This window comes from Blennius ocellaris (assembly GCF_963422515.1).
Source record: "Blennius ocellaris genome assembly, chromosome: 14".
Classification (NCBI taxonomy): Eukaryota; Metazoa; Chordata; class Actinopteri; order Blenniiformes; family Blenniidae; genus Blennius; species Blennius ocellaris.
This window is the reverse complement of record NC_137663.1, coordinates 8,240,070-8,253,140: the sequence shown is the minus strand read 5'-3', so window position 1 is coordinate 8,253,140 and position 13,071 is coordinate 8,240,070. Positions and strand designations below refer to the sequence as shown.

The 13,071-nt window shown below is 42.1% G+C and overlaps 1 protein-coding gene across 1 annotated transcript; it reads right to left on the bottom strand.

Moving 5' to 3' along the window:
* Nucleotides 1-67: 67 nt before the first annotated feature.
* On the bottom strand, nucleotides 68-10,447 carry LOC308139805 (von Willebrand factor A domain-containing protein 7-like; the record flags this gene model as incomplete). The annotated part of the gene is made up of 16 exons (XM_080509341.1): nucleotides 10,440-10,447; nucleotides 6,892-7,085; nucleotides 6,546-6,818; nucleotides 6,369-6,462; nucleotides 6,124-6,255; nucleotides 4,951-5,137; nucleotides 4,690-4,865; nucleotides 4,221-4,333; nucleotides 4,011-4,127; nucleotides 2,825-3,013; nucleotides 2,608-2,743; nucleotides 1,725-1,874; nucleotides 1,386-1,478; nucleotides 1,015-1,289; nucleotides 649-939; nucleotides 68-469 (listed from the first exon to the last, which is right to left on the bottom strand). The coding sequence occupies exons 2-16, from the start codon at nucleotides 7,072-7,074 to the stop codon at nucleotides 68-70; spliced, it is 2,811 nt and encodes a 936-aa protein (XP_080365467.1). The 5' UTR covers nucleotides 7,075-7,085; nucleotides 10,440-10,447.
* Nucleotides 10,448-13,071: the final 2,624 nt, after the last annotated feature.

Here is a 13,071-nt window from a genome sequence, read left to right as displayed (position 1 = left end):
ACATTCATTTTAACTGTTTAGTGCATTCTCATTGCTTCTGCAGTCTTTAAAAGCACTGGATATGAGTTCATTTGATGCGACCCTCTGTCAGGACACACAGTACCAGTGTCACCACGCAGAGGAAGAGTGAAGGCGTGACCTTGGTGGAGTGAGACTGAGCCCCTTGCAGCCCCTCCCGGATACTGAAGGAACAGGTGCCGCTGTTACCCACCCGATCCACAAACAGCAGCGACATTTCAGGAGCGCAGCAGGATGCGTTGTAGGTCGCCAGCGTGACATTCTCATTTCCCGCCTCCAAGCTGGTGTCCAGAGTCCCGTTCCCCTGTGTGAGGTCGACGCGCTCCACCCCGGTCCCTCCGTCTCCGTCGGCCACCCGCAGAATGACCATCCACGTGGACAAGCTGCAGCTCTCAGAGCAGTTGGCCTGCAGGCTGACCTGCTGGCACGTGGGCGCAGTGAAGTCGTTCACCTGAGAGGGGGAGAACAGGAAAAAGACAAACATGAACAGAGTTCAAAGACAAGAAACAATGTTCTTAATTGATTGGATGATAGATACATATTGGAAGGATCGACTGAATAAGACAAGTGGATGTGCGGACGCTTCCTGTATCTCCCCCCCCCCCCCCCCCCCCCCCTTGGTGGCATTACCGAATTGACGACAGAAATTCGCAGCACGATGTAGTTGCTGTCTCCTCCTCCTGGAGCCTCGGCTTCAATAGTCAGAGTGACGTCGGTACCGGACGGCGTGTTCATAGGTGCGGAGAGCGTCACGGTGCCATTAGCGCTTCCACTTTCCAGAGATAAACTGGTTGGGAACGTTGAAGCGTAGCTTCTGCTGTTGGTGGCTCGGATGGTAAAGGTTCCACCGGCGTCACTGGCCATGACAGAGAAAGGCACGGAGAATTCTGATGCCGGGTCCAGGATGTCGTCTGAATCGGCCTGAAGCGTTCAAAGAGGAGTCAGACAAGACTGTTGGCTTGTCCTCTTAATGTGGAGTGTGGGACGGATACTCACAGTAATAGTCACGTTCGAGGACCTGAAGCTGGTGGGCGATTGCCTTTGGAAGGTTACTCTTGAGGTGCTGGAGGGAAAACTGTCATCTTGTCCCTCCACCCGCACCATGAACTCCTCCGTTGGGATCCTTTCAACCTGGACCAAGACGTTTCCGCCCTCCTGTGGCGACACAGCTCCTCGAATCTCCTCGGACCCCGACGACGCCACCAGCGTGACGTCTGTGACCGTGGCGGAGGAGCTCCCCGTCACAGTCACCAGCAGGCTGCCGTTCACACCTGCGAAGAACACAACCAAGATTCATTACATCTGAGCTCAACGTGTGACGTTACCAAACTCATGAAATTCATACGGTTCGGTTTTTTTTTTTTTACCAGCTCTGGGACGCGTTTCAAGAGGACCGAATCCGGTAAACACATCCTGAGAGACCTCCACAAAGTCAAAGAAGAAGTCAATGGGACTCTGACCTGAAAGTAATGATTGGAGAAAATGAGTGAACAGTGTGAGAGAAACTAGTCCTGTACTTAAAAAAAAACAAACAAATGTAATAGTTCCTGAGTTACTGTGATGGCCACAGACAGAAGGGACTGTTGGGGCTAAAAATAGAAGCAAAATCTAAAGTAGTGTAAAAATGTCACGGTTTTATCAGCCATGGATCAACATGTAAGAAGAAGAGAAAGCATCACGTGACTGTCGGGTATCAGCCGTCTTACCTATGACCCTCAGCGTGTAGGGCTCATTTGAGACCATCGTTACGTTCCACTGTCCTTGTACTCTGTTGAGCTGCAGACTCCTGAAGTTTCCTGCCGTCTGAGACGAATCGATCAGCGGCCCCGACGTCTCACTGCTCTGCTGAGTTTCACCTTTAAACGAGACCGGCAGCACAGCGTTCAGCGTGTGGACGGCGACATTTATGCAGCTAATCACATCAGTGACATCGAATATTTCTGACAAGTCATTAAACCTTCACATCAACTCAAAAATAAATGCCCTTTTCACAAATATATTTCATTTTCCTGAAGTGATGTACGAACTACTGATGGTAAATAATGACACAAAGCCCCATGAATGGAAAAAACACACACACACAGGGAACAAAGGGTGGTTTGTCACAAACTCTTTGTACTTATTTATTGCATTAAAGGGTATTTTTATGTATCTATACTTATTTTTCTGAAAAATGCTTTTTTGCACCAAATGCTTGAATACAAATATCAGTGCTTTTCCCTCCTTCCTTTCTTTAAATGGTCTCGTTACTTGTTTTAAATTCTATCAGGATGATGTAGAATTACAGTGAAAGGATCGAAGCAGCTGAATAAATTTAAAACTATACTAAAATTACGTGAAAAGTATTTACGAAAACAGTGGTTTTGGATGAAGTTACACTGTAAATGCTATACCAGCCAGGTAATTAACAGTTTCTGTTTATTTGTAATACGAGTTGACTTCCTTATTAATGTAAACGTGAATGATTAATCAGTTCAGAACCTAAACTTTTCACTTTTACTCCAATGTTAACTTTCACTATCAAGCCGTTTCTAAACACAAGCTACTTCCAAAGTAAATACTGTGATTTCTTTAGTCTTCTGTTGGTACCTGTGGGGCTGGTGAGGGTGAAGGTGAGCGTGCTCCCGCCGGTGATGTAAACTCTAACATTTGTTACCGTCTGATCAACTAAAAAACTGAACGTGTCCGTCCTTCCGGGGCTCCTGGAGGCCTGAAGAAGAGTCACCTGAAAGATAAGGCAAAACATTTAGAAAGATCCCTTCAGAATCTTTAAGACAACCTGAAATGTTTGGGTGAGCGTCGCTACCAGAGAGGAGCTGGCCGACTCAGTGATGACGCTGGCGGCGGTGGGAAGTTCAGTCTTTGACAGTTCAATGGCCTGACCGCCGGACGCCTGGGCCAGGTCTCGATACACCTGCACCTCTGAGGAAGACAACCTGCTGTTTCTCCGTTTAAAGCGATTAACTGACGGTGAGTCAGTTATGAAGAAAGTGACCTGCAAATAGAAGATGCAAAATCAAAATTTAAGCCATAAAGTGGAAATCATTTTCTTTTCTTCTATGTTCCTTTGGGGTATTTAGAACTACGGTAGTTACTGGAGATTAGACTTAGTTTTATTATAGAAACCGTGCTGTCAGGGTGAGTTTGGGAAAAACACAGGTTTTTTTTTAACTTTTTGACTGTATTTTGCACTGGAAGGTTTCTTTAAAATTGGCTTCATGTTGAGATTGTAGTCATTTTCTGTATTAATTATCTGGCTTTTGCACAAAAAACCACATATAGTCATTTTCATCACATGTAGTCTCTGCCACCGATTAAATATTATTATGGCATTATTTTACTGGGCTGTTTGTGGCTCTGGAACCCCTGATATAGAGCAATATTTCCAAGAGTGGCCATCACTTATTTACATCTACTACATAATTTGTTAAATGTTGAAATGTTTGTACAACAATCTTTTTCATATTCAAATGATATATATAGATGAGCAATTGATATTAGAAGTTCACCTTGTTTTTTTTTTCATTAACAAAATACTCAAACCCATTTAGCTGTTGAGCTGATTGACTTCCTTAACACCTCTTTGAGGTTCAGAAGAGTACAACAAACATAAGAGTCCTTCCTTCTACAGGGTTTTCTCAAGACTTTTTTCTGTGATTTTCACCAAGAAGGAAAACAAATCTATAGATATGATGTGCATGTGCAGTAGCAGCGTTTCAGAAAAGTGTTTTTCCCCCCGTTTTCCCCTTTCAAGTTCCAGCTTGAGAGTTTTCGTGCAAAAAAGTTGTATTTTCAGTGACTCCGAATGCCGTTGTGGTGTAAACAGATGCCCAAAACCTCAAAAAGTAAAAATTTTCCACTGGAAAACGTCATTGTGTAAACATGGGATTATATCCTGATGGCAAAATTCACTTGAAGGGGAAAGAAACCAAGTGCAGAACGCGGTCAAATGTTCTATTACAGTCAGATGTGATGACTGAGTGTCAGCTCACCATGGTCTGCGTCCGCTCGATGAGCGCGATCACGGTGCTCATCAGCTGCTCGTCTTTGGCAGGAGCGTCCGTGAAGAGAAAGATCTCAGAATTGAAAGGAGCGCTGGATAAAGCCAGCTTTAACAGGGAGAGAGCACAGAAAAACAAACGTAAGTATGGTTTGGACCGTTTGTGCTTCATTAAACTTTTAAAAGAGTCATAAATCTGCACCTGAAGTCCAGTAAGACTCAGCTCTTCTTCGTCTCCTCCACCACTGGCTTCAAGTGCATCTATAGCACTCTTGAACTCGCTCGGGTCCGAAGTTCTTAACAAGGGCCCGACGGCTGAAGGTCATTTAACGACAGGAGGAAAAAAAAAAAAATTCTTCATGATTTACTGCATTGTCGTTATATAACGATTCACTAAAATACTTGGAAATCGAATATTTCAAGGCTTTTTTTTACTCTTCCTAAAGCAAGTTCATGATATGTTATATGTATTTTGTGTTATATCAAAAGCATATAACCTACCAAAAGAAATACACATTTCATAATTTAGGACATTTTCCTTGCTTTATTTTTCTAAAAGTTCTCTTGACCATTGGTTGAGATGCATGAAGTCCTAAACAGGCAGCAAAGTGCTCCATTATACTTTCTGTGACGGCCGTTAACGCAAGCGGTTTGGGGCCTTGGGAGCCTACCTGGATCATTGAAAGGTACGAGAATAAAAACCGAGGGCTCGTTCTCTGTGCCCACTTTGCTGTCGATGATGGAGGTGGTGACGCCCTGCACCGCGGCGATGTCCTCGGCCATGCTGCTGGTGGTGTCGATGACGAAACAAAGAGCTTTACTGGAGCCTTTAGAGATCCCCATCATCCTGAGGGACAGAGAAGACGCAACAGTTCGGACAAAGATAACATCTGCAGGAATCATCCCTGAACCTTGAAGAGCGGGCTTCTTACTGGAGGAATGTCTGGCTGCCTGCAGCCTCTCGGATGTCCTCCAGGAGCTCGCCGGTTGCAGCGATGGCCATGTTGGCGGCTTCAGTGTGGAGATGTCCGTGATCGGAATCAAAGGTGTCTTTGTTGATTCCCCCTCTGGGATCAATCCTACTCGTGACATCAAGCGCTCCGCCATGACTGCATTTTCCTTTTTCAGCAAAAATATGGAAGGAGAGTTCATCAGATCCTAATATATATATATATATATATATATTTATTTTTTTAATTTTTTAATTTGGTATATGTGCAGATTACAGCATGCAGGTTTGAACTTTAAACAAAACTTTCACTAACTTTAGATAGAATTAAAGAGTTGTTGGAAAAAGGCATTGCAGTGGGTGACCTTGAGCCAGAAGCTCCAAAAGACAATGAGGAACAATGAGGAGACTCGTCACCTCATTTAATACACATCACTCATTACCTTTCAAGATGGGACGTGTTTTTTTTCTCATAAAGTGATGCAAGATCTTCTCCAGCAAAATTCAAGGTAATTTTCTCAGAGTTGATGGAACGTGACAGTGTTGTTAAATGACACATTGGTGACTCATTATTCTGAATAAAGAGTGACATTTGTTTTTCTATAGTAGTGCGTGAAATCACAGTTTCGCACACTGAACAGGTGTACTGTGATGTTGGATAAGGACGGTTACAGGAAAATCACGTGTCTCCTTCAGATACATAACGTGCAGGTAAAAAGTGGTGATGAGCTATTTGAAGCAAAATAACTGAAAAGAGTCAACCTGTGGGGTTAACGGACGGGGCAAAACTGGGCACTATCAGGGTCTTCAGTCTAGAATTGTTCAATAAAATCCAAAAGGTTTGTTTGAGGATCATTATTCACATTAACCTGTTTGGATTAAATGTCCCACATCAAATGAATCATGAGCTAAATTCTCTTTTATGTGCCACTTTCTTACTTTGAGCAGCCGGCCATGTTAATTGAATGTATATATACCTCACTAAGACTTGATATTATTGGTATATTACTGCTAGAATTATCAGATCTATGTGGCGATATTATACTTTTATCTGTATCAGCAGCAGTTTATACTCTTGCTGCTAAAATTCTGCATAGCTTTCCCTAAAGATTTCAAAACGTTTGTCTGCTGACACAACCAAAGAAACCGACAGTACCTGGAGGTTTCTCTGCGGTAGGAAAGATGCTAAAGTATCCCGAGGTCAAGACGTTGTCTCTTATGATATCCTCCAATATGTTGTTGGTGCAGTCGTCTCCGTCGCAGCTGCGACATGTCGCTCTGCTTCTATCTGCGGGAAAAACAATCAAATCCATCGTGTTTATTTGCATCTGTGGATCGTTTCATCGGCCAACATTCAAATCGTGTCAGTTCGGATGCGTGTGGTCGGCTGCCTCCCTCTACCTGCGATGTTCCCGATGCTCACGTCCGATCGGATCAGGTTGGGGTTCGGCCTCGTGTTTTGCAGTTCCACCCAGTTACTGTGACTGTAGAAGTCCTTCAAGTGTGATAAAAGAACAAGATCATCAATCTGTATTCTTCATATTGTTCAATAAATGGTGTTAAAGGGTCGACCGAGACCTGTAAAGGATGAAGGAGCTCTCCCAGGTTCTGCCTGGCTGCCTCAAAGTTCTCCTCCTTGTTGCTGGCTTTCACAGCCATCATCCTCGCCGTGATGATGTCCCTCCCTTCATTCAGCATCTCCTCGTCGAAGTGGAAGCTTGCATTGAGCGCAAAGCGCAAGTCCACGCGGACGTTCCTCAGTATGATGAAACGTAGAGCTATGCGGAATGCCCTGGTAGACTGCGGCACATTGCAGGCCGCGGCCACGTTCTCTGGAGTGAAAGGCTCGGGCTGCGCACGCGGACAAATTCAAGTTTCATTCACTTCACCGAGAGACATGAAGCTTCAATAAATGAACACTTACAGGAGGAGAGAAGTTCGTCCCATCGGCTTGTGCCAGGAGCCGGCACGTCTGCACCGCGGCATTCAAAAGTGCCTTCTCGGTTATTTCCAGGTGACTCTGAGAACTTCCCGGCAATATCCCAAAGCCCTGAACCAGCGCGGTGTGCAGGAGCAGGACCCGCAACACAACACACTCCCAATGCATCTCTGCACGGCCTGTCAGCGGAGGATGAAACATGCAATCAGTCCGAGTATTTATTATGGAACCAATTGTAGGAATGCCGCATGCATGATGGCGGAGAAGAAGAACGAACACCCTTCAGAGACGCCAGGTCTCCAAACTGTCTAAAACTGCAGCAGTTCAGAACAACCAGCCCCGACTCTGAACTTTACCAAATAGAAAAGTCTCACACCCAAAGTTACATGTTTCCTTAACTGGAACTGTGAGCTGGTTCCACAGGAGGAGCCTGATCGCTGAAAGCTCTGCCTCCCATTCTACTTTTAGAAATCCAAGGAACCTCCGGTGGGTCGGTACTCTGGTTGACAAGAGCTTTAGAGGATTGTCAGTGCATTAACATGACAATCATGTTATGTAGATTTTATGCACTTTAGTTTAAATGTTTCCACCTTTATTTTCCACTATTTTAAATGGTCAAATATTTGGTGAAAATGTGAATGTTAATATTACCTCATAATGATTCTGGCAGTGTTATGGCAATAATATCAAGTCTAAGGGTTCGGTTGAGATATATATATATATATAGATTCACTTGATGTCTGACACTTTACAAAAACACATCCTGGACTTGAAGTTAATGTGACCTATAATCCTTATACAAGCCTTTTGGATTTTATTTAACAGTTTTTGACTCAAGTCCCCAATAGTGCTGAGTCATGTTTTGCCCCGTCATAAGTTCAACCCAACAAGTTGACTCGTTTGAGTGCTTTTTCTTCCAAACAATCATCACCACTTCTTTTCTGCACATTGCATGTCTGAAGGAAACACTTGATTTCCCTGTACTGTACGTATCTAACATCAGAGGACACCTGTTCACAGGGTTCGAATTACAACGTGGCTTTTGGGGGAGCCCTATTTTCCGATCAGACCTCTCAAGTTTGTAGAATAGGTATGCGTGAGATTTTTTTTTTGCGTGCGCGCATGTAAAAAAATGTGCTTGGCAACTTGCCAAGCACATTTTTTTCGGAGATTTTCGGAAATAGTAGGCCTAGCCTACTGTAGGCCTGATGAGCGAATAAACTCACAACATTGACATAATTTTATTACTATTATTTATTTCAGGAACCTGATGAAGCCTAACCCATAGAAAATATAAATATATATGCGAAAATTGCCAGTGTTTTTAGAGCTCCCCCTAAATTTTTCAAATTAGGCTTTCAGGGGAGCCCAGCTCCCCTTAGCTCCCCCGTAATTCGAACTCTGCCTGTTCAGCGTGGGAAACTGTGATTTCAGGTGCTCATATACAAACAAGTCACTCTTTTAAATGTCTATTTAGAATAATGAGTCATCAAGGTGACACTTGTGTAACTCCACCGACTCTGAGGAAATTCCCTTGAATTACGTGCGAGAAGATCTTGCATCACACGTCTCAATCTCGACAGGGAGAAATTATTATGCAGTGAGATGACACGTCGACCCTGTTCCTTATCTTTTGGAGCTTCTGACTCAACGTCACCCAACCACACTATCCAACAGCTCGGCACAGTCATTTAGGAGGAAGTGGAGCAACATTCCACAGGCAACAATCAACAACCTGATCAACTCTATGGGAAGGAGTGAAGGAGATATGTTGCACTGTGTGAGGCAGTGTTTGCTCACTAATACACATTTAGACAACTTTGTCAGTGATATTTGAGAGAAACACGCCTTTTGTGTACATAGAAATAAGATCTTAGATCTTTGAGTCAGCTCATGAAAAATGGGAGCAAAAACAAATGTCGGTTTTATGTTTTGGCACGGTGTATCTCGTTTGGACGGAAATAACTTTTGAAATGACTGTTCATTCCGCTCGACAACATTTAAATGTGCTTTTCAACCGCAGTTTATTGAAACTGAGGTAAGGACCAATTATCTTCACAGCTTCTGACAGTGAAAACTATAAACTGTGGCTGAAGGTGAAGATACCAATATGATGCAGATACTTTGTACTTTGAAGTTTTGCCAACCTGTAGAATAAAGGATTTAAATAGAACTTTAGCAAAACATGTTATTGAAAAAGAATTTAAACACGTGACGATCAGAAGTTCGATTGATCTTGATGTTTCCTTATTCAACCACCAAGGTTGGGGAAGGTTACTTAAAAACTGTAATCCGTTACAACTACAAGTTACCTGTCAAGAAATGGAATCAGTAACTTAGTCCAAGTACTCAAATATAAGAGTAACATAACATAGTACTTTTAGTTACTTTTGGATTACTTCACCAGCAAACATAAAAAACAAAGACAAGAAAGAATAGAATGTGTCGTCTGCTCAGTGTATCGACACGTCTAATAAACATCTTTTTTTTTTAAAGAATCAAAACCACAATACAAATAAAGCTTTCAATTATTCAAGTGTTTGTCCTTAAGACTATTTCTATTCAAGAAAATGTGCTCAGCTTTGTGAAAACACTGTCAAAACTCACTCTCTCGTTTCCTCGTTGGTTTGAATGTTTTTTTGACAGAACAACCTGCTGGACTCGGTCAACGAGCAGATTTTTTAAAAAGTTAGACGTCGATTTCCTGAATGTTCACAACACTTTCACTGCTGGGAGGCGTCATTAGCATTGTACAGAGAGGTTAAGAGACTCCTCCCACTTTAAAACACAGTGATGGGAGCAGCTGGCTGCAGTATCCATGGCAACGCGTCAGTGCCGGCCAGCCTGAAAGCGTCGGGAAGTGTCACAGTGCCAGTGGACGACACATTTGACAGCTGCAGTTCTAGTTTATTCCATCTGATTTTCTATTGTAATCCTGCTCAGTAATCCACGTTTTTATCCAATATACCTGTAACGAGATTACACATTTTTTTAATGTACTGTAACGGATTACAGTTAAAAAAAATGTGTATCCTTATTATGTAAGGCCGTTACAAGTAGTCCGTTACGACCCAACCCTGGCAACCACATACCAAAAAGTACTTCCATCCACTGTAATAGATTACTACTAAATACTTAATGCAATCAGAAGTTATACAAACTATTACTAATGTTGGGACGCACTTTGTTGATTCCAGTTAAATTTGATCTCAATGATTTCCAAGAGTTTGCTTATTTAAGTGTTTTCAGAATCGCAATGCCAGACAAGACACACAGTGACCTCAAATACTCGAGAATCCAGCACAGCAGTGCATTAACAAACCTCCAAAGTTACCTATTTTTATGAGTCTCTGTTAAAGCCATTAAAAAAAAAAAACATTTCTGCTTCAGATGTCACATCATTTCTTACGTGTGACATCTAATTTTAAGACTCACAGATTGATTAAAATAATAATCATGATGGATAAAAATCTTATGTAACATGCATATTGAGCCCAGTATTAGTTTTAATGATAGTTAAAGAGAGTACTGACCTCGACGCTGTCCTCCACACTGTGAAGTCACAATGTCAGCACCTGCTGTGCTTTTCCTCGCGCCAGGGCGGGTCCTGCACGACTCGTTCAACCTGTTGTTTTGTTATGACTTACTTCTCTCTCTCTCTCTTTCTCTCTCTCTCTCTCTCACTCACTCACTCACTCACTTAAATAGATGGAGAGTGCCTCACTTCAACACTTCAACACACACTCATGATATGCAAGTGTGTGGGATGAGGAGGGAAATACTAAAAACATTCAGGACCGCAGAACCTGGAGGACCAGGAAGGTCTATGATTGGCATGTTGTGATGAAGCACTAAAAAACTAGTTACCTTAAACAACTCGTCACGTTTCACTTCTCTCTATGAACCTTCATCAACTTCCTACAAACAGCTGTCAAAATCAGGTGGAAGAATAAAACAAACTTGCTGTTTACATGGAGATAATTATTAGTGTTTGCGACAACGCCTGTATGTAATATTCTATTAGATATATAATTGGGACCCATTCAGGCTCCAGATGAGTCATCAGATATTCGAAAAAATCTACAGGAAATGTAAAATATAGTTTGTTGTAAACTAAATTCATATTGCAGACAAATATTTTCACAGATCAAAACATAAGTCTTTAAAGAAAAAAACACTCCTATGATTGACTTTCTCACCAATAAATCCCATAACACTGTACCAAGCAGCAGCCCATACAGTGAACGTGACTCGTGACATGTTTATTTCAGGCATTTTGCTAAGTTGCATCGTTCCCTGTTAAAGACGTGTGTTTTCATAAATTAAATGTACAAAGTCCTGCTGGGAGATGCATCTTCCAGCCCCCAAGATTTCTCCTCACGTTGAAGCTCCCTGTTGCCCCCACAGGGAGGGTTTGCTCCGCACTAATGAAATTCAACCTAAAGAGCAAAATAACTGGGCCAAGTAAATAATGGGTCATGTTTTACCTCATTTGTTGGTAACAAAACTTGAATTTTCGTAAAAATTTGTCCGACTAACATAATATACAATGGAAGAAATCATTTAAAGGAGTCATATCACACAACTTTAAAACACTTTCACATGGTTCCTGTTGGTCCAAAAACGTTGTATTCAAAGTTTTTTGGCCCAAATCCAGCTTGTCTTTGATTTTCAGCCAGTTGAATATTTGATCATTGAGCGTCATTCAGAATCTGCTGGTTTCAGGGAGCTGGACTGGCTCCGCCCCACATGCCCATATTGGGAAGAGGAGGAAGTGCTTCATCTCCTCATACCAGGAACTATAATATACATTTTATCTGTCGCTAAGTTACGAAGAATTCAACCAAACCAATAAGAACCAGAATGTGACCCAGAAGGAGAAGCTCCTGAACAGGTTGTGACTCTGCTGCTGCAGCAGCAGGAAGTTTCAGAATGTTAGTAAAACATATATTAAAAATAAAATAAATAAAAACATATTTTCTTTACAAAGAAATGTGCTGTTTTAACAGCAAGTAAATGACTGTTCAGACCAGCCTGAGTGACTCTGACCTTATCTAACTCTGTGCGATCTGATAATTTAACGATCCTCTATTAATCATCATAATTAGTAGCTGACAGGAGAATATCCTGAGTCAGTGACGCCGCCAGCCGGAATCCTGTACACACTTTGCATAAAATTCTTTTGAAGATGTGAAAAAAAAAAAAAGTTAAAGCCTCAAACTGGCTCCTTGTCTTGTTTTAACAATTATGAGGAATTTTCAGACAGTGAAATGTGCAGAAAGTGAGAAACTGGAGAAAAGTTACATTAATTATGTCCAGATGGCAGAACTTCCTTTTTTGAACAGAGTTCATGGTGTTTTGTAAAAATTCCATCCAGATTTTATCCCTCTTCATTTAGGAAAATACTTTCTGATTCTAAAGATAGAAGCCGAGTCGTTATGTGACTCAGTATCACAAAAGCAAAAAACAATAATCATTTATAGGGCAATTCTTGAAACATCAGACCCCCCCATGTCGTTACAAGTTTTGTGGCATCAGGATGTGATAAAATATGTTAAAGAACATCACAATAAACAAAAATCACACAGATTCCATGACTTGTAGCTTGACAAGTCTCTCTGTATTTGAAGGCTCTGTGAGTCTGTTTCCCGTTTATCTTGTTCTACATGAAAGCAGAAAACTATTCCAAGTAACTATTCAGTTTTGTTTTGAGTAACTTGTAATTTCCTCTCCTCTGGAGCTCTGTGCTTCACCCACCTGGCTTTTTAAGGTCAGGCACTTCTTCAGAGGTGACCTTGTCGGCCTCCTCCAGCCTGATCGTCTCAGGCTGGAGAGTTTATTCTCAGTTTGGGCTTTTCCACCAGAAAGAAGCAGGTTCTAGTTCAGGGCCGGTTTTTAAATGAGCAGCGCCAAAGAACCGGTTCTTTTTCCACCGTTAACGGAGCCAAGTGAGAGCCATGTCATTACGTCACTCCAAAACATGATACGTCACTGATCATGTTCATGTAGAAGAACGAGGAGATGGACTGTAACAGTGGTCTGGTCCGGATCGATCATCTAGTCTGAACCTCGGATTCAGACCAAAGAGACAGAAAACCTCAGTCTCCTCGTCGCTCTATTGGGGTCTTGTTTCAGTCCGGAGCCCTAGTGGCCAGAGAGGAAATA